The sequence below is a fragment of the Paroedura picta genome, chromosome 2 (assembly GCF_049243985.1).
Source record: "Paroedura picta isolate Pp20150507F chromosome 2, Ppicta_v3.0, whole genome shotgun sequence".
NCBI lineage: Eukaryota > Metazoa > Chordata > Lepidosauria > Squamata > Gekkonidae > Paroedura > Paroedura picta.
In genome coordinates, this window is record NC_135370.1 from 78,898,527 (window position 1) to 78,920,182 (window position 21,656).

At 46.1% G+C, this 21,656-nt stretch overlaps 1 protein-coding gene across 6 annotated transcripts; it reads left to right on the forward strand.

The window, feature by feature from the left end:
- On the forward strand, window positions 1-19,751 carry LOC143829740 (membrane-spanning 4-domains subfamily A member 8-like). Of its 6 annotated transcripts, none has more exons than XM_077321095.1 (7): window positions 1-23; window positions 2,893-3,122; window positions 3,858-3,986; window positions 10,535-10,591; window positions 11,994-12,110; window positions 15,430-15,543; window positions 19,086-19,751. In XM_077321095.1, exons 2-7 carry the CDS (start codon window positions 2,931-2,933, stop codon window positions 19,332-19,334), a joined length of 858 nt encoding a protein of 285 aa, XP_077177210.1. In that variant the 5' UTR covers window positions 1-23; window positions 2,893-2,930; the 3' UTR covers window positions 19,335-19,751. The 6 variants fall into 6 exon arrangements, with proteins under 6 accessions (XP_077177210.1, XP_077177208.1, XP_077177212.1 ...); XM_077321093.1 differs by lacking the exon at window positions 1-23 and adding an exon at window positions 394-459 and having other exon boundaries at window positions 2,888-3,122; XM_077321097.1 differs by lacking the exon at window positions 1-23 and adding an exon at window positions 420-459 and having other exon boundaries at window positions 2,970-3,122.
- Window positions 19,752-21,656: the final 1,905 nt, after the last annotated feature.

Genomic DNA, 21,656 nt, shown 5'->3' on the forward strand with positions numbered 1-21,656 from the left:
GACTACAGCAAGATAGCAAAAAGGTGAGGAGTGGCCGGGAGGGGCAATAATATTTAGCGTTACACCACTCAGCTGGCGTAATGCTATTTTTGCCTATGTGCGAAAATGCCATTGGGATTCACCAACTCACGCTTTAAAAGGGTGGATATAGCAAGTAGTTTGCTGACCGGATGCAGGAAGTTGGCGACATCATGCAGAGTGGCTGTTTTCAGAGGGTAAGTATGATACTAAAATTAAGACATGTAGAAAAGCCATATAATCAAAGGAGAACATCTGAAGTGTAAGAATGTTTTAAATGCCATAACATAATGACACAGTGGTGGTGAAGAAATGCAATATCATGGGCTGGGCAAAAGTCAAAGTCTGAAAGCTGCCTGTGTTGTTCTCATTTATTATCACTTCCTAGTGATGTTGCAGATATGCTGGTAGGCTGAGAACCAGCACAGCACAGAGTGAAATGTAAGTAATATGGGGGTGAGTTCAAAGTACTTGGGGGCAGTGCTCCATTTGAAACAGGACTCAGCTTTGAAATACTAGAAGGAATGCCAGGGTGTTCCTGAACCCTTTTTACAACTCTTGAACAACGAGAACCCACCTTAAGAACAGAAGGTATGTGTCTAAAGCATATAGCGTGGAATGCTTTACTAATGCTAGCCATATCAAATAATATGCCTACCTTCACATCATGGAAGGTGCAATGTTAATCTTACCTCACGGAGTTGGCTTTTGCAGATAGGAATGGAAGGCAGCTGTGGGCAGTGTGTGTATAAAATGCTGGTTGTTAACACTCAAAGGGATCATTTTAGGTGGGTAACTGTGTTCGTCTGCAATACAAGAACTAGATTCAAGTGCAGTAGCACCTTAAAGACGAACAAGATTTCCCAGGTATTAGCTGTTGAGAGTCAAAGCTCACTTTGTCAGACATCTTGGAAATTTACTTGGCCTTTTACATGCTACAGGACTCTCTCATCTTTGCATTGTGTGTGCATTAGTTACACCAAGCAGGCATGCATGGTAGATCTATAAAGTATAGAGGATGTGGCTAGCTCGATGACATTAAAGCTTTTGCTCTGCACAAGAACCCTAAAACCTGGTGTTCAGGACCGTAGCCTGTTACGGGGCAACCAGGCTGCCACTCCCTCCCTTCAGAAATGGTGATTCACTCAGACTGTTGGGTTTTATTCACATCAGTTTCTTTCTTTCTTGGATGTAAAAAGGCAAACCCTTTTGCAGGGGCCCCCAAACTTTTAAAACCGGTAAGCACCTCTGGAATTCTGATACAAGGTGGTGGTGAGCACAACTACAGAATGTCTGCCATAGGAGGTGTTATGTGAGAGAGTGAGGCTATGCATTATGGGGATAGCTTTTCAACATTTTAGGCAGAAGTTCTACTTAACAGGGTGCCTTTTAAAATGAACAAATTGTTTTTAAAACATTTTCTTGCTTACACAGAGTTTATCTTCAGTCCCTCGGTGAAAGATCTTTGTGCTAGGGCTGGCAGTTACTGCTAAAACAAAATGTTTGTTTTGTTTTTTTTTTAATCTGCAAAGCCATTTAGATCCCCACTGGCCAGTAAAGTGCCCTGCTGGGTAAAAAGTCCCAATTGCTTCTGCCCACTTTTAAAGACACCTGATAGGTGCCAAGATGGGTCTAAGCAGGTGCTGTGGTACCCAGGGTTACCATGTTGGGAACCCCACTCTCTTTAATCTTCTGTTGCCCAGACAGGCAACTCTTCAGTTCACCTATACAAAGTGCAGCACAGGAATTACTCAGTAATTACCCAATTGATTGCTTATTTTTGCATTCATGTACTGCGGTTCTAGGCCTATTATGCACATGTTGGATTATGCACTTTCAATGTGCTTTTGCTGCTGGATTTTCCTGTGTGGAACAGGAAAATCTTCTTCTAAAGTGCATTATCCAGTGTGTGCATAATGGGCTATAGTTTATTTCATGTATTGTGTTGAGTGGGGGAGACAATGTAGAATAAGGAAACATGTTGGGCCATTCCGCACCAGGATCTATGTAGCAAATTGGTTGCGGAACGAAAAAACACCGTTTTAAATAGTGGAATTCGTCATTATGCATACCTGCCTTTGTAGTGGAATCCAGTTGCATTTCTATCGTTTCCCACAGGTTTCCGGTCTTGGCAAAAATTGCTAGCCAGGAAGCGATATTGCCGAGCTTTGTCCTGCCCCTGGCCATCAAGCAGCCAATGGGCGGCCGTTATCATGCTCCCAAAAAGCCCCTTTCCCTTTAAGGAATGTTTAAAAAAAACACGTTGCAACAAATCTGCATTGATTCGTTGCAACAGAGAGACCCATCTAGCTAGCAGGTGGTGTTTGAGCTGCCGTTTCATTGTTGCCACGCTCCCCCCCCCCCCCGCGGCCGAAAATAGAGTGAAAAATAAAGGGAAAATAAACCAGCAAACGGGGCTGTGTGTTGCTTGGTGTTTGGTGACTTAAAACAGCTCTGGGGAGGGACTGCAGCCAGGGAAGCCTCGCTGGGTAAACGAAGGCTCGCCGGTGTGTTGATCTCCGCTCGCTCCAAGAAAAAAAAATGGTGATCACTTCGCCAGAAGATCAGAGGAGAGAGCTAGGGGAAGAGACTTTGCAGAAATCGCAACAATGGTAACGGACAGAACTTTCCTGCTAGTGTTGCAATTGGTTGCAAGAGTGTAGCGCTTTCCGGAGGGTGAATCCACTTTTTGGGATTTCCCTGAAAGCGCTACAACAAAGCGCTTTTTGCGGATCGGTTTCAGGAGTGTTGCAGATTGTCAACGACGTTGTGCATAACAGCAAAACAGTAGCGATTTCAATTTGCAACCATTGTGAAATTTTGAACGAGTGCGGAATGGCCCATTGAGTTCCTTCCTTCCTTCCTTCAGTTTAGCTGTGGCAACATATCCAGAAGAAAAAGCAACTGATAAAATGTTGTTCATTCAACCAACTGATGCCAATGTAATTCAGGCAGGCAAAGTAATCCCTGGTACTATCATGCAACCTAAAATGGAAACACAATATGGAAGACAGATTCTTGAAAACTTGAACAACCATCCTCAACAGAATGCTCAGCTGGACTTATGGGAAAAATTTCGCAAAGTAGAGAGCAGGACTCTGGGGGTAAGTGCACTGGGTTTCTGCTCTTGTGCTAGTGCATTGGATTTTGGGTGGTTTCCCTACAGGTATGGTGTCTGTGTAAGAAGGACCAATTGGATCAAAGGGATTGGCCCAAAAGTAGAGTTGCATGAAGAAAATATGTCATTTCCCTTTATTAGAGGTTTAATGGGATTATTTACCACTAGAGTTGCAAAACATGGCCTGGCAACCAGCAGCAAACTAAGAGGAAGAACATGGGGGGGGGGGGGGGGTGACCGTCAGCAACAGCATGGCATCACTTCTGGGGAAAACAGAATCCCTTTCTATGTACTGTAGATCTTTTGCCAATTCCTAAACAGGATGAGCATCGTGTTTCCCAGAAGTGATATCAGTCCTCTTTAGGAACTGCTGCATACACTTTGGTTTTACCATAAAGTTTCCACAAATTCCTAGAGAGGCATGGTGTCATTTCATAATGTCACTCCATTACCAAGATTCTTTTTTTTTAAATATCCCACTGACCCCTGGAATAATGTGGACAAAGTTTGTTGGTGGTGGGAGATCTCCTTCCTCCATGCAATAAAAAAGCTTCAGTTGCCTCTATTAAAGGGACGGGGCAATTTCCACCAGGCTGGTTGGTGGTCCTTTCTAAGACAGAACCTGTGACAGAGGGTAGTTTACCACTGCAGATTAGAATGTATGTACTTCCCAAAGACTGAGGAACTGATTCCACTTGTTTGTTGTATTTTCTTCCCACAGGCTGTCCAGGTCATAATTGGATTGATACATATTGGATTTGGTGGTGTTTCAACTCTTCTTTGTAATACATACATACACTATGCACCTTTGACCACTTATGGAGCTTACCCATTCTGGGGGGGACTGTTTGTAAGTACTATGTTACCAGTGTAATCTAAACAGAGCTACATCTTTCTAAATCTATTGATGCTCACTGGAGACCCAAGTATGGTTCAGTATTTCAGAGGAGGTCCACATTCTTATTCCTGTTCAGCTGCTCATTTTTTGTTTGACAAAAGCTTCAGATTTCTTAGATGAGATTTGGTCACAGCAAAAATAGCTGATTGACTGTCATTCTCTGTAAAATGCAATAGGATTATATGAAGGCAAATGGGGGACCCACAAGGAGTTGTGGTGGCATCTCAGTTCCCCTCCTCCACCATTTCCTTTTCTGTTTCTCTGAAAGTCCACATAACCTTTCTGATTTTCCTGTTTCCTTCTCTCCTCCTATTCCCATATTCAGTGTCCCCCCCCTTCCCTCTCCCTGGCAGACTCTGCCCAGGAAAACTATCCACCAGTTGTGTAGTGCTGGCTGCTGGGCCGGGCACAGTTATGTAGTGTAGGCTGCTGGCTTTGTCACAGTAGTGCAGTACTAAGACTTGTGTGGAGGGGGGCAAATTACTTTCCCCTGTATCCTTCTCCTTACAATATAGCCTTCTTCCTTCCTCCATATTCTCAGTTTCTCTTATTTCCCTATTTCCTTCCAACCCATCTATCAATTTACCTTTAATCTTCCCCATTTCTTCAGCTTCATTTATTGTTTATTTCCTTTTTCATATCCCACTGTTCTTCACAATGATCACCCAAAGCAGTTTACAGCATCTTTCTCCCCCATTTTATCTAGCAGATTAGGCTTAGAGGTACTGACTGGACCAGCTGCCATGCCAGAGTGTGGATTTGATTCTGTGTCTCACAGTTCCTACTCACACCATTATATTTGACTATGTAGACCAGTGGTCCCCAACCCCTGGTCTGGAGACCGGTACTGGTCCGTGAACCAGTTAGTACTGGGCTGCGGCTCCTCCTTGTCTTCCTCCCCGGCTGCTGCCTCAGGGGCTGTCCTGCCACTCTGATGCCGGCTCACCTTTGGTGCTCTCCAGTGGTCGCCATGGCTGGGACTCCCCCTCGGCATGGCACTGCTCAGCTGCTCGCAGCGCCCCCCAGTGGGCAGCAGGAAGTCAGGGGCGTCGGCGGGAAAGCAAGTGGAGCAGGGGCTCAAGCGGTGATGGCGACGTCCCTCTGCAAAAGACTATCCCCTCCCCCCCGAGCCTCAGTAAAATTGTCAAGCGTTGACCGGTCCCCGGTGATAAAAAGGTTGGGGACCACTGATGTAGACAATTAGCTATATTGATTTACGAAATTGGGGGGGGGGTAGTATACTTTGAATCCTACAAAGTATACATCTGCAAGAAGAATTACATAGTACATTTTTTCTACAATTTATTTTTGGAAATGTTCTTGTTACTCAGTACAATTTCTGGAACTGTGGTTTAAATGTCTGCACTGGAAAGATACTTCTCAAGGCCTTGTTTCATTTTCCTGCTGGATAAATCTATCCTTTGATTATGGGAAAATGTATATTTTCTCCAATAAGCAGGCCTTTAGACAGAAATGTTATGAGCAGGGGCCTAGGAATACTATAGGGTTGACAAGAGGCCTGAAACCTTGAGATTTTCTAAGGAGAGGCTGATGATGTCATCATGGATTAGGACCTGGTGATACTACATTGAATAGCAGTTTTAATGGTAACACTTCTACCTACTACTAAGAATTAACCCATGAGGAGTCTAAGGTTGCTAAATAGCTCCTGATAACTAACAGGGGATCGGCAGTGGGACTTAATATGAGCACGAGAAATGCCCAGGCCATGCCAATGACGATGGGATGGTATTGTGTCCAGTGGGCACCCAAAGTGACCTCATCATGCTGTCAGCAACCTCTCAGTTGTCACTGCAGTCTTCTGCAGTCAGCAATTGTCTTGCTAACATGGTGTGGTGCCTTTTAGACTGGAGCTCTCTTCCAGCACATAGCTGGCATTGCTTAATTGGCTCAGGTGAGTCGAAAAGGCAGGGAGCTGCAGCTGGAGGCTGGGCAGAAGAATGTGGAGCTCCTGCAAAAAGTTTGAGTTCTAAGCCCTGGTTTGTCTGCAGCTCTATTCCCTCCTGGCCAGAGCTCTCTGCCTGTTGAACATCTGGGTGGGCTAAGCTCTCATCCAGCTGAGGCCTAGGAAAATTTGGAACTCCTGGCAAGGCTTTTCCTCCGAGGAGTCCTCCCTAACAAGACCTGGGCTCACAACACCTCCTTATGGCCCTGTAGCTGGCCATTGGAGTGCTCTTTGCTTATCCCCACCCTCCCTCTCCTCAGAGGGGCTGAGGGGATCCGGCAGTTTTCCCCACCCAGCCTGGCTTTTGGGAGATGTCAGGGGGCAGGAAGGAGGCAGACTACACCCCCCATAGCCTTCCCTTCCTGGCCTGCCCTTTGGCAGATGTCAGGATGGAAAGGAGGCAGTTGATCCCCCCTGGCCTTCCCCAAACAGCCTGGCTTTTGGGAGATGTGGGGGTAGGGGGAAAACAGGCAGCCCATTCACCCCCGTGGCCTTCCCCTCCAAGCTTGGACTTTGGGAGATGTGATAGAAGGGGCAAGGATTCAGCCCGCACACAGCCTTTCTTACCTGGCCCAGGATTTTGGAGACGTAGGGTGGGTGGGAAGGAGGCAGCCCCCTCCTGCAGCCTTCCCTGCCTGGCCTGCCCTTTGGGAAATGTGAATGGATGGGAAGGAGGAAGTCCACCCCCTATGGTCTTACTCAAGCAGCCTGGCCTTTGGGAGATGTGGAGGAAGGTGTGGGAAGGAGGTAGCCTCCCTGCAGCCTTCCCTGCCTGGCCTTGGAAGATGGTGGGGGGCAGGAAGGTGGCAGCTACTCCTCCACAGCCTGCCTGGCCTGGCCTTTGGAAGGTGTGGGGTTTGATGGGAAGGTTGGGACAGTGGAGACCTGTGCAGACAGTGTTGTATGGAAGTGGGGGTAAGAGGGCCAGTGCCCCTCCAAAGCAGTTGTTTTCTCCAGGAGAACGAATGCCTTCCTTCCCTCCTCTTTCTTTGTCTCTTTCTCTCACTCTTTCTTTCTCTGTCTCTTTCTCTCTCTTTCTCTCCTTCATCTTTCTGAAAGTTTCCAGGCCCCCACTTGGAAGTTGGCAACCCAGCTGGCTGCATAGTGAGGAGGAGTCAGAAATAAGATCCAATTCTTGAGATTAGATTCTGCTACTCTTTAACCACTTTACCACATTGGATCTCAAGATTGAAAGGGGAGCAGGGGGATGGAAGGGCCAGAACTGAAGGAGGTTACAGTGCTAGCACCCGTTGTATATGTATATACAACATATATATACAGTGTATATGCTAGCACCCGTTGTATTCCTGGGCTTTGCCTCTAGTGAAGTAATAATCACAAGCAAACAGGCCTTGAAGTATTAGACGAATCAAATATGCAGGCTGGTTGAAAGAGATTTCACTCTGAAATGTATAGGACTATAGAGCTACGATATCACTGGGAATGCAAAGCTAATGCAATCTGATATGACATATCATCAGCTACCCAGGGGGAAATTATATGCTCATACACAAACTTAGGCTTTTAATTGAAGTATGCTTATAATCATACTATGAGTTCATTGATTTAATTAGTATGAACATTTTTCCCTTAAGAAAATTTCAAAATAATTAATTACTGGTTAGTATTCATTAATTACTAATTAATGTAATGACAAAATGGGAGATGAGTTAAATTTGCTAGAAATTACTCCTTTCTACCTAGAAAGCAGTCTCCTAATATCAGGCAGGTTGATGTCTGTAGAAAGTGTTCTGTACATGCTTAGTGTGTTTGCAGTTTTGGCAAGGGTACATACTTTGTGGTGAATAAAAATACTACTGTTAGTACAACAATAACATTTGATATTCAGTCCTACCCCATAACACTCCTGGACCATGAAGCTTTGTCCACTGAACCACAGGATTTGGGGGTGATGGATGCAGCCACCTTCCCAGTGTATAATTCATGTCCTTAACATGAAACTTCTGGGTACAGGACTGACTGAGAGACAGAATTCCAGAGACTGTTCTGAAAACCTAGAACCGGGCAAGGTGCTGTAGGTTCAGTGGACTTTTACTGAGGGGAAGGGAAGCATGACTTTGGAACAGTGTTATTGTCTCTCAGTCTATCCTACCCCTACAAGGTTGCTGTGAGGATAAAATGGGGGAACCATATATATTGCCTTGAGCAATGTCCTTGCCCAAGCAAAGAGAGAGACCCTCTCCCCCCCTACACACACACACACACCCCTCCCTTGTATCTCAGGCAGCTACTCAATCAGATCTTCCAGGGCAGGATTCTGGGTGGCAGGCAGCAGCAGCAACAGGATGTTTTTTATTTATTTTAAGGTTTCTACACCACCCCTCATGACAAAGTCATCTTGTGGTGGTGCCACATCCCTTCTGGGTCTTGTCATTTCCCTTCTGGACCCCACAGTGTCAGGTGTTGGCTGATGACACCATCTCTTGGTGCTGGGTGAACAAAGACAATGCACCCATCAGGGTGACCTTCAGAGGCCATGGGGTCAGATAGCAAGCATGAAGACAGCAGCAGGAGCCCAACAATGATGGCCTGGGTGGAGCATTTTAATGGCCCACCATGCAAGAACCTAGGAGGAGCCAGGCAAAAAAGGCCTGACTGAAGAGCTGGCCAGGAAGAGAAAGGAGGCGGTCCATCAAGGATGGATCTGGAGACTGGGGAAGAGGTGCTTCTTCAACCCGACCCAGATAAGGAGGATGCATACATGGTGGGTGCAAAATCAGGATAGGGAAGAAACAGAGAGTTTCATATTACTCAGACAAGGGCAAGACTTCAGGAAAGAGAGGGTGGGTTTGGGCAATGCTACCCTCCCCCCCCTTACTATTCTGAGTCCCAGGGAGCAAAAGCAATGTGGTGGCTGAGAAAGAACCTCACAAACACTTCAAAGGAAGGGTATGATTTAAATGTAAGCAATGGGATGGGGAGATTATAGAGCACCTAAATCTATATCCCATTTATGGCCATTGGGATTGTTGGGGAAACTCATGGGGAGGTAGGTGACACAGGGGAATGTTGAAGACCATCCTCCAAGTGATGGTAATTCCATTCATTATTAGGGGCCCAGACCCAACTGTGTTATGTGTCATAACTTTTAGTGAGGCTTTTCCAATACATTCAAAAATAGCCTTTAAAGAATACAACTTGATATCATTTCCATTAGAGAGGGATCTGGAAACCTACAATAATCCAGTGGCTAAAGGGGCTCCTTCTACTGAGGTAACACTCAGGTCAATTCCCCACAGTGTTAATGTAGCCGAAGTGTTGCCATTGTGTAACGCTATATATTTCTCGTTATTCACAATGTCGTACCCAATCAGCAACACTCCTGCAACACTCCTGCAAAAATCGCTTCGTTGTAATGCTTTCCATGTAATGCAAAAATCGTTTCGTTGTAATGCTGTAAAAAAAATGCTAGACTCTTAAGAACAACCTGCAACACATCTGGAAAAGACATATGTGTTCACAATGTAGCGGTAGAAGGAATGTCCCTCCCTAATCTCTCGCACCCGCACTTCCGGTGTCGCGATTGCCATTCCCCCCCCCTTAAATCAGCAAAAGCAATGAAAAAGTGTTGCTTCTTTGGCTGAAATGACTCCACAAGCAAGTGTCTGTAAAGTTTCCAAGCACAATACAGGCCACCCCCCACCCCCCTTCGACACTGCCCATAATTTCAGCCAGGAATAGCAGGGGGGGATTTTTTTTTCTCTTTAAAAGCGTGCAAACGATTAAGCGCCAGCTCCTACCCCAGCGGAAAAGGTCTCTCTGATACATGGAAGTAACGAATATGCATTGCTACCGGTGTTTTCGAGTTTTTAAAAAAGAGTTCTTAAAGGTAAACATGAACACAACAGTTAATTGTCTGTTCTGATTGATTGACAGCCAGGGGAGGGAGGAAACGTAGAAAAATATCACCTCCTCTGTTGCAATTTCGGCGAGACCGGAAACTTGTGTGTTAGGAGAACAGCACTAGTGCGAGAGCCTTTTTTCCAATAGAAACGGCTGTGTGTGTTACCGCGACCTGCTGCTTTTTCCTGCAGCGCTTTTCAAAAGCGCTCAGACTTAGCGACATTGCCATTTGTGCGGAATTGCCCTCAGGCTTAAAAGATGAAACGATTAGGTAAAGGTAAAGGTATCCCCTGTGCAAGCACCGAGTCATGTCTGACCCTTGGGGTGACGCCCTCCAGCGTTTTCATGGCAGACTCAATATGGGGTGGTTTGCCAGTGCCTTCCCCAGTCATTACCGTTTACCCCCCAGCAAGCTGGGTACTCATTTTACCGACCTCAGAAGGATGGAAGGCTGAGTCAACCTTGAGCCGGCTGCTGGGATTGAACTCCCAACCTCATGGGCAAAGCTTTCAGACGGCTGCCTTACCACTCTGCGCCACAAGAGGCTCTTAATGAAACGATTACTGACATCACTAAGATAGCACTCCATTTCTATGAGTAGAGAGTTTTTCTGTAAATATATTGAGCTGCATGAGTTTAATGCATTTCTCCTGTTTCATCTTTTGGACAGTTCATTGTTTCTGGATCCCTCTCGGTATCAGCTGATAGACATCGGAATATCTGCTTGGTGAGGTTTACAGAGTTCCCCCTCCTGTAAAACAAGAAGTGTCAACAAGTAGTTTTCCCTCTTGACTTGCAATCTGAGGCTTATCAAGGGTTTCCATATGCTTACTAAGTGACCATTGGTGTAGGTTGTTTCTATGAATGGTGTTCAGGGATCTCAACTTCTACCTTAGAAACTGTTCGCTGCGACTTGGTGGCAAAAACAAAAGCCCCTTTCATTGCAAAGATGTAAGTGGAAGTGCATATCTCTGCAGAAAAGCTTACAGAATTCTCTTTAAATGAAATCTGTAGATCCAGAGCATTTGACAGGCCACTTGCTATGTACTATAATAATATTACATTGGTGATTCAAAAAACCCAAAAACTAGTGGGGGAGGATTGGCTGGTGTAGGGGAACTAGGGCAGAGAATAAGGCTCAGATGTGGGTGGGGCCAAGAAGAGTTAAACTTTCCAATACACAGATCCAGATTTTCCAATACACATGGGTGTGCCACTTCAGTTTTGCTGCAAACTTTCCCACAAAATCTCACTGAAGCAGGTTTGGGAAGAGTCACAGGAAAGATGGGAGAACACAGGAGGTACACAGAAGCACCACAATACTGTGAGGAAGCAGTAATACTGCTCCAACTGTCCAACCTGTAGCAAACAACCTATCTGAACATCTGAACATATAAATAAAACAGAAAGGGGGTGGTGGGAGGAGTTGAGACTCATTGCCTAACTTCCAATCAGGTATGCAGTCCTGTCCCTGATTGGCCGTCCATCCCAAATAGGATGTCCTGCCCCTGGCCACATCTGCCTCCAAATTCTTCCATGTGGAAGAAGTGCAAGCCCGTGGTAAGCTAGGCAGCCAGCAGGAGCTGGGAGGGAGGATGGAGTTCCTGGGAGGGAAGGAGGGAGGGAGTCCCCCTCCAGCGCTTTCCCCTGTCCTGAGCAGTCCCAGCTGTGGTTGCACCAGGCTTGGCAGGGCTACTGGTGGGGGGGAGGAAAGGAGTCCCTGTCAGCACTCTACCCCGCCCTGAAAAGGCCTGCCGTGGCCTCTCCAGGCCTTGGCAGGCCTTCCCAAAGTGGGGGGAATGAGGAAGGGAGTCCCACCAACACTCCACCTCCTGCCCTGAAAAGGCCCGCTGCAGCCTCTATGGCCCTCTGTGGAGGGCCCAGGGTGGAGTGGATGGGAAGGCTAGCACCCATTGAATTTTTATGTACAGCAGGCTTTTTTGCCACTGTATATATGAACATAGTTTGGAATTTGAGGAAAATGCCCATGTAGGTTGAAATTTGGGCTTCTTACTGAATATGGGTTTACCTAGATACTGACTGGATATAACTCTTCTTTTGGACTGTGAAAGCAGTTCTACCTCTCACTATACAAGGAGGTAACCTGTTTCTTTGTGTCTGACTTCCAGGTGCAAAGCAGTGTGGGAATGAACATCACAAGTGCTGTCATATCATTAATTGGTGCAATACTGTATATATCAGAGATGATTATAAATGTACTTGATTTAGATTATAGTTTGACAGAGGTAAGTGACACATATTACCTGCTGGCAGAGTTTAAATATGCAAAGAGATCTGAGCATCAAGCTGATTAAAAAAATAAAATAGTTTTATTAAGAAGAGAAACAAACTTTGTATAGAAAGAGGAAACAAAGACCTAGATGTCTAACTCAGGGTTTCCCAGCCATGGCACTAAGGTACCTTACAGCGCCATAAATGCCCCTCAATGGTACTGCAGTGTTTCAGAATGGCAGCAGGGGAGAAACCCTTCACCCTATGCCTGCCACATCCTGCTCCAAAAAATTCCTATTACAACACATCTCCTTCGATGCCCCCTGTAAGATGAAGAAGAAGAGTCAGTTTTTATACCTGGCTTTTCTCTACCAGAAGGCATCTCAAAGTAGCTTACAGTCACCTTCCCTTTCCTCTCTCCACAACAGGCACCCTGTGAGGTAGGTGAGGCTGAGAGAGCTTCTGATAGGATTGCTGCATGGAGAGTGAAAGACATCTCTTTTTTTGGAGCAGTAGTCAGTTGCAAATAACTGGGGTCTTTTTGACTCAGAGAGAAAGTGGTTGTGTCTGCCGTTTTGTCATTCATATTTAAATTTTGTATATAGTTGTAGGGAGAATTTTTCCCCATACGTGAAGAATTATTTAATAAAGTTATATGGTGTTTAATAATCATTTTTGTTCTTCGAACAATGCACATTTATGGTTGGCCTTTTTGTACATTGGACTTTTTGTATTGTCCTACGTCCTCTTTTAACCTGAAAAAATCCCAAAGCTTCACAGAGCAACTCCACTAGCATAAACAATTACTGGCATGCAAGATCAGCTTCTTCAGTAGGGTTGCCAGGTTCTTCCAACCAGCGAGGGATGGGGGATTCACCAGGTATGGAAGAGAGGCCCAGGTGACATTGCCAGTGATGTGGCTATGTCACTTCTGGCATGCACCAGAAAGGATTTCATTATGCTGTGACGTTGTGGTCATGCTCTGGTATTTGGGGAAAGGTCTATGGAAAAATGGGTTCTACCAGAGGTCTTGCCAAATACCAGAATGTCACTGTGATATCACAACATGAAGATGTAACTTCCAGTACATATAGGAAGTGATATAGCCATGTTGCTGGCAACATCACTTGGGACTCTCATTTTCCTGGTGAGTCCCCTTGTCAGACAACTGATCAGTGGTGGGGTGGGGTGGGGTAGAGCCACCTCCACCAGACAGGCTGGTAGCCCTGTATCCCAGAGAGGAACAGTGTGACCTCCAAAAACTCCATGATCATACTTTCTGAAGTGCTGAGCAAGGCTGTCAGGTATAATATAAACTTTTGAGTCCTTAAATCTAGCATAGTCAAGACAGCATAGATATTAAGGCATCATATTATGGCCAACCATGACAATGTGTTAATTTTACAAATGAACCCAGGGACTAATACATGGAGAAATGTGCAGCATCAATCACATGTTTTGCTCTATGCACATTGAATATAACATGAGAATTACTTAATTCTTGTATAAAGAAAAAAATCAAGTGTTCACATCTATGGATTGTACACGCACTCACTGTAACTTGTGAACAGGACTGGTAGAAAGTGGTAAGGGTTATTAAGGAAATCCTCGAGTGGTAAACACAGTTTTATTAATTATTATATTAATTTCCCATCTTTGAATTTTGCCTTAAGTTTGGGCAAAAACATCTTTCCATTCAGGATTGAACTGTGGAGTCCAAGGAATGGACATCCATTTGATGCTAAACATTGTGGAATAAACAATGGGGTACTTATCTAACTGCTATGCTTTAGCATTTCTTCTTCATGATACAATGTAGATAAAGTTCCAATGGATCAGACCCAAAGTCCAACTGGTCCAGTCAGATGACAACTGGAGGGACTAATTTCCCAACTGCTACAGTGGTCCAATTTGAACTGGGACCATACTATGGGGGAAGCAGGGTTTTCATTCTCCTCCATCCTACCCTGCATGCCATTTCCCCAGTTTGAAATGGATCTGGCAGCTTTTACTTGCTCCACTGCAGGAGCTCCATCATGACTCATTAAAAAATCACATCTAGTCTAGCCTAAGAGTATAGAAGATGGGGGTGTTTTTACCTAATGCATACAAAATACAGCAATTAAATGTAATGTCTCCACGAATTACCGTGCTTCCCCGAAAATAAGACATGCCCATAAAATAAGCCATCGCAGGATTTCTAAGCATTTGTGCAATATAAGCCAAACCCCGAAAATAAGACATACCAATAAGCCGTAGCACAATATACGCCATAGAAGTAAAGCTGCAGCTGACTTTCTACTCAGCACTGTAGGTCTCTCTTCCCCCGCCACAGGGCTGGGAATCCGCTGTGACTTGGGGGTGTTTCTCTTTCCTCTCTTCAAAGGAGGGGGTGGAAAAGCCCAGCCAAGAGGCGACAAAGGGAAGAGCCACCCGCCCTCCCTCCCTCCCTCCCTCGCGGCAGATTCCAGCACGCGCCACCACCTCCTCCTCAGCGCAGTAGCAGCAGCGATCCCGGTTTGCTTCCAGCAGCCGGAGCAGGAGAATCGAGGCAGGCGTTTTTTGTAAGCAAGGACGACAGCAGCAAAACGCCAGCTGATGCTTGGCAGAAGACTTGGGCACCTGCAGCCAGCCAGGCATCCTCCCGGGCACCAGCCCCAAGTACACCTGACACATTTCCACCCCCACCCCACCTTTCTCCCTCCCTTCCCCTGCTGTGCACCTGCTTCCCTCCCCTGGCCCTTTTGGGGGTTGCTTTCCTGATGGGAGGGACGGAACTTGCACCAGCACGCCAGCCGGCACCCACACGTGGGCGCAGAGCTTTGCGCCTGTGGGTGGGCACGGCTGCTGCATCGCCAGCATCAGCACTCTGCCCCTCCACTGCGCTGCCTGCCCCGTCGCTCTCACCCCCCACAAACTCCAGTAAAGCTGCTGCTCCCCAGCACTGACCAGCAGCAGTCTGTGGGTCTCTCTCACCCCACACAAACACCTTTGTTGATGGCACTGATTTTCTAAACAAGACACCCCCTGAAAATAAGCCATAGTGTGTCTTCTTTAGGTAAAATAAATATAAGACAGTGTCTTATTTTCAGGGAAACATGGTATCATGATCACTATGACATAAAGCATGACGGAGGCATCAGTTATCATAGTTCTTTAGTTTCAGTGGTCAAAGAGTCATTCACATACAACATTTACACTTTTATCAAATTGTTCAGGTTGTCACTCTCTCCCCTTGATGAAGTTTTGGGATTGGGCCACTCTTGATCTGTGAACTGAACTAATTTTCCAGAGGTGCCTAGCAGATGTTCTGAATGCTTCTCTGTTCTGCAGTCCATAGGTTTTGCTCTCAGCATCCTTCTTCTTGCATTCACTTTGCTGGAGTTTTGCATCACTGTTTCAACCTCTCATTTTGGATGCCAGGCAACCTGCTGCACAAATGACGTTGTAAGCACTTGATACCTTGCTCAGAATCTAAGTATGTTGTCAGAGTTTAAATATGTGAAGGAATGCAGCACGAGGCTGCTTAAAGTTTTATTCAGAAGAGAAACAACTTTGTGTAGAAAGAGAGAGTCAAGAGAGGCCTGTCTAACTATTGTCTGCAGTCATTCTGTCAGTAGAATTGATGTTCTGGAGGGAAGCTGGGAGGAAGTCTGCTCAAAAGAGCAAGAAGCCTCTGATGAACCAGTTGGGACACTGGAGGAGACTATGTGAAAACAATCAGGAAGTTCCTATTGTAACTATGGAATATCTACATATCTCCTCCGATGCCCCCTATGGGGTATTCTGCTTATGCTGTTGATTCATGCACAATACAGATAGAATCATAGAATCATAGAATCATAGAATCATAGAGTTGGAAGGGGCCTTACAGGCCATCTAGTCCAACCCCCTGCTCAACGCAGGATGAGCCCTAAGCATCCTAAAGCATCCAAGAAAAGTGTGTATCCAACCTTTGCTTGAAGGCTGCCAGTGAGGGGGAGCTCACCACCTCCTTAGGCAGCCTAAGATCCTGCATATTCCAACAAAGTGATGGTGCTGCAAAGCCTACAGAAAGGAGGGTGCAAGGGCTATATCTTGCTTATGGAATTTAATTCTCATGTTACATTAAATGGATTAAAAAATACCTAGAGGCTGCTCTAGAGCTCTTCTAGTTTCCTCTAACCTTCAGCTGATGTCTTCTGCTTGACAGAGACAGACGTTGGAGCTGGATCACAACTAGTCTAGGAATTTTTTCCCTGCAAGAATAAGAATGACCATTAGTGTCCCTGTTTCATCTGACTCTATCATATAAATATAAATGCTAACTCCTAACAGACTGTGACTCCCAGTTTTCACATTTTGAGCCTGAAACAGCTATGAAAAAGCATAAAACCGAGCAACAAGAATATGAAGTCTCTTGAATATCCAAAATTAAAGCATGTAATTCAAGAAAACAGACAAAGCTTTACTTTTAAACATGGAAAATAATACAAAACTCTTATCTTGGTATTATTTTGTTTAACACAAAAAACTGGCCACAAGATGAAAGCTACCAAACTGGGTTGTGAAGTCTTATAGTTTAGAGGCATGTCAATGACCACCTGAAAGTGGACGGTAGGCATGTTGCTTGCTCTATGGCTGGGGCAAGCGTGACTTCCCACTCACTGGGATGTGACCACTTCGGCTTCCATGTGTAACGGTCATTCATCTCATCTTTGATTACTGTCTTATTAGCCTTTATTGCCAAGAGCGTATGAAAATCCTCATAGAGGAACTCAAGGGCCCTGTATAGCAGTGGTCCCCAACCTGCGGGTCGCGGCCTGGTGCCGGGCTGGGAAGGCCATGGCGCCGGGCCACAGCTCCCTCTCCCCGCCCCCCCCCCACAGTAAAAAACTTCCCAGGCCGCAAGCTTGCGGCCCGGGAAGCTTCTTACTGCGGGAGGGCAGGGAGAGGGAATCAGGGCCGGGCCGCGCCTGCGCAGGCCGTGCCCGCGCATTGCGCATGCGCATGGCGCATTCACGCATGCGCAACACGCGGGCACGGCCCGAAGCCCCGCCGGTCCCCAGCCTCAGAAAGGTTGGGGACCACTGCTGTATAGGAAATCAGCCTGGATCAGTATTGCATGAATCAAATGCGTTCAAGAATTCATTTTTCTTGGATCACAAACTGATGTGAGTGTCAATTGCATTATGGAAATAAAATGTCGAATTGCTCTGGGTCGCTCAGCAATGACGAGCTTGAATCAAACATGGAAAAGCAAGGACACAAGCCTGACTACCAAATGTAGCTTAGTTCGGCCTATCATATTTTCAATACCCACTTATGGCTGTAAAAGTTGGACAATGAAAAAAAATCGGACAAAAGAAGAATCATTTGAACTCTGGTGTTGGGAAAGGCCTCTGTGGGATCCATGGACAGCAAAAGTCACAAACAAGGAAATACTACAGCACATAAAGCCTGATCTCTCACTGATAGGCAAAATCATGAAACTGCGGCTCACTTACTTCAGCCATATCATGTGGTCCAACTCACTGGAGAAAGCGATTATGCTAGAATTGGTCAGTGAGAAAAGGAAACCAGGCCGACAAAGAGCACGGTTGGTTGGACATGATCAGAATGTACACTGGCCAGAACACTGCGTGGCTGAGGAAGGCAGTGCAGGATCAGGGATCATAGCAACTGTGCCATGGAACTGCTAAGACTCGGACTTGATTGAATGGTTGCCGACAACAACAAGGGCAACACTGTTGCGGTTCATAGCATGACCACTGGATCTCAAACAAAAACTCTACTACAGTGGTCCCCAACCTTTCTGAGGCTGGGGACCCGCAGGGCATCGGGCCGCGCCCCCGCGGACCGCGCCCGCTCATCGGGCCGTGGTGGCGGGCCGCACCCCCGCAGGCCATGCCCGCGGGCCGCGCCCGCGCGGCCCGGCTGTGATTCCCTCTCCCCGCCCTCCCGCAGTAAGAAGCTTCCCGGGCTTGTGGCCTGGGAAGTTTTTTACTGCAGGGGGGGGCGGGGAGAGGGAGCCGCGGCCCGGCGCCATAGCCTTCACGGCCCGGCCCGCAGGTTGGGGACCACTGCTCTACTATACTGGTATTTGCAATATCCAAGGCAGTTTTCAGATTGTCCTATAGCAAAACCTCTATAGAAACAGCAAAAGAGTAAGGGTGTTTAAGCCCCTACATCCATACAAGAGGCCTGAGCAAAAATTGAAAGTGATGAGTGTGATATGTGAAAAGTCTGTTGTATCCCTGAATACAGCAGTTGCTAGACCACCACCACCCCACCCTGGGCAGGCCAGCCACAGCCTGGAGAGGTCTCAGTGGGCCTTTTTGAGGCAGGAGGGGATGCACTGGTGGGCAGTTAACTCCTCCTCCCGCTACCCTGGCAGCTCTACCAAAGCCTGGCAAGGCTGCAGACAGAGCTGCTCAGGGCAGCAGGATTGCTGGCAGCCCCCCCCACACACACACACACACTGACCCACAGTCCAAGGCCCTCTGCCTTCCTTCCCAGCTCCTGCTTACCGGGCTGGAACTTCTAAATGGAAGAAGTTGGAGGGGGATGCATCCAGGGACAGGACATCCTTCCTGATTGGCCATTTGTTGGATGTATGGCCAATCAGAAACAAGACAGCCAACCGGATTGGTGGTTAAGCGATGAGTCCCAGCTCCTCCCAGCACCCCTTCCTGGCTTTATTAATGGTTACAGATAATCTCGTAAATTAATTAAATTATTTTAATGCACTTAGAATGCACTGTTTAAGACCTTTGTAATAAACTTGAATAGTAGCATTCATATCTGCATTCCTGTCTTCCAAATGAAATATGGTACTTCTAAAATAGTTAAACATAATAGTTGAGCATAAGAATCTTTTGTGTGTTCCCAACTTCAGAGAGCAAAAACTATCTACAGAAATAAGGCCTGTTCCTCACCATTGTTTTATAATGAGAGAGGTGATGCAAGGGAGGATATTTTTGACAATAAATTATTCTTCTTTGTTTCAGACCATAGTTGTGGTGCCCTACACTGTCATCGGTAATGATGTGATTTCTTCTGAAGCCACCCCTGCTGAGGCCAGTCTTTTTCCTCCAGCCCAGGACAATATGGCTTTCTGTCCTGATGAAGCCATCCTTGCTGAGGCCAGTCTTCCTTCTATAGCCCAGGACAATATCTCTTTCTGTCCTGATGAAGCCACCCCTGCTGAGGCCAGTCTTCCTTCTACAGCCCAGGACCATGTGGTTTCCTATCCCTAAAGAGAGGCATGAAGAAACCAAAGGAGATGTTGTGGAAGTTAGCAGAAAAATGTCTCCTTTAATTTTTTTCAGGAATATTGATTGTTTGGGAGCACACCACAGGACTACAACTTTTTCTAGGGTAATCCATACAATTCAATAAATGGAAACAGTTGTAATTGCAGGAGGGGTGTTGAACACTAGATGCATTGATATACGGACTAACCCCCCCCCCCAAAAAAAAAATTCTATTGGGATCCTGGGGCTCTTCCTGCCAGTACTTTCCCAAAAATTATTAAAAACAAGGAGCAGTGACACTCGGGGCTCCATAAGTAGTAGGGAATCTTGACTCTACAGCAGCACCCAAGACTACCAGGAACCATGTTCTTTGTTCCCTATATCTTTGCCCACTCCTGTGTCAAAACAGGAACTTCTACATACATATCTCTCTATCACCTGGCAGCATCCAGGACCCTTAGCAACTATAGCAAATGAAGTTACTATTGTCTCTAGTTGTAAAGATGGATGGGGGTGTTCAGGATATCAGAGGAAAACTGGAAACATCATTTCCCATCATTTCCTGCATTTCCAGCCTCTTTTTTTCAACCTTTTGACTGTAGAGAAATACTTGAAATATATTTCAGGCTTTGAAGAGCCCTGGAACCAGGCTGGAAGTGTTTTCAGATGGTCAGCCAGAGGAGGATTGAGGGGGAGAGAAAGGAGGTGGTTTGAGGCAGGTGTCCAGGCTCCACCCCCTTTCCCAGGTTCAATAACTATGTGAGAACACCACTCCTAGGTCAGCAGAATTGGCCGGCTATTACAGCAATGCTGGGAAGAACTTGGCAGGATTAAGGCAGGATATAGGGGAAATGCTGGGGAGCCCTGCTTGAGAATTCCTTTGTTAATCGTAACTCCCACAAATGCTGGGAATAGTGGTGCCTTGCAGCCCTGGATACTTTCCAGGTTGCTTGTGACAGCATCCAAGGCCTGGCAAAAGCTCCACCACATCAATCATGGCAAGAACTTCCTGTCACTAACACCATATAATTTAAAAATAAAAAAGGAGAGTTTCTAAGGAAAGCATATGGTGATGGCACCAGGGCCTGATTCGTACCAGACTTGATTTAAGGAGATCTGGATTATGATAAAAGAGGTAGGATGTTCTACAGTGTCTTCTACTTTCCCAGAGCGATACTTGTGACCGCAGACATTCATAGGCGGTAACTATGGCTCTTTTAGGGTTTAAAAAGTGCCCAAGCAACTGATTTCATTCACAGTGGTTCAATATTTTAATGCAAGCAAAGAAAGGGCTCTTTCTAATGAACACTACTCCAGTAAAGAACATACAGATTCTACAACTTAATTGGAATTAATAAAGTAGGTTATTAAAAATAAAATTGTAAAAAAAAAAAAAGAATGAATTCCCCATGTAGTGGAATGATGAACCAACTACACTGTAAACAAAGTAATTGGGAAATAAAACAAGAGCAAGAAAAAAAACAACAGAAGAAAATGGCTATACCAGGCTTTCTCAATGGGGGTTTCATGAAATCTTGGGGTTTCTTGATGCCCCTGGAAGGGTTTTGCCAGTTAGCTGGGAGTTAATTTTTAATATATTTTAAATGAAAAAAATTATCGGGTGATATAACCATATATGGCCATGTTGACCCCCTCCCCAAATGGCCAATGATGGCCCTGGTTATAAAAGTCCTTGCTGGCTGAGGTTCAGCAACTGGAGTCCAGAGAGGTCAGTAATCTCATTTTAACTTAATTGCATAGAGGGTGTGGCAAAGGATGATGGAGTGGTGGATGCCTGCCCCAGATCTGTCCTCACCCAGCAAAGTAGCCGCTGGCCCATTTCTGGTGTTGGAGAGTGGGGGGCAACAGAATGCTCTCCCCACCAGCCCCTCCTGCGTTGTAGTCACTCCACCTTTGAGCCATCACAGAGAGCTGAGCTGTACCTTCTTGGGCGCAATCCCAGCCACTTTTAGTCACTTATGGGGGAGTTAAAGGGAATGCGTTACATCCATCCCCTTCCTGGCAAGGCTGCAGGAGGGGAAAGGAAGGTATTTGCCCACACTGCATGCTCTTGGGCCTCATCTGAGCAGGAACAGTACTGTTGACTGGCTTGCCACCACCTCAGGACAAAAGGCACCAAAGTCTCTCCACACATGCTTTTGGGGAAGCACCCTCAGGAATCAATGCCTTGCAGCATTCCCTCCCCCTCCCCCTCCAGAGAGCTTTCCACCTCCCCAATCTCTCTCCTTTGCTTATTTTCTCCCTACCACATACAGTTCCTGTTAGTCCCTTGAAAAAGTTTGCAACTGCTGTGTTAACATTAGC

What these genes read in the sequence shown, in the direction of transcription:
- LOC143829740 (XM_077321095.1), top strand. Translation starts at nt 2,931, where the DNA reads ATGTTGTTCATTCAACCAACTGATGCCAATGTAATTCAGGCAGGCAAA. An exon ending in TAGATTATAGTTTGACAGAG is followed by an intron (nt 12,111 to 15,429) that starts GTAAGTGACACA and finishes TCTGTTCTGCAG; the next exon opens with TCCATAGGTTTTGCTCTCAG. An exon ending in CCTGCTGCACAAATGACGTT is followed by an intron (nt 15,544 to 19,085) that starts GTAAGCACTTGA and finishes TCTTTGTTTCAG; the next exon opens with ACCATAGTTGTGGTGCCCTA.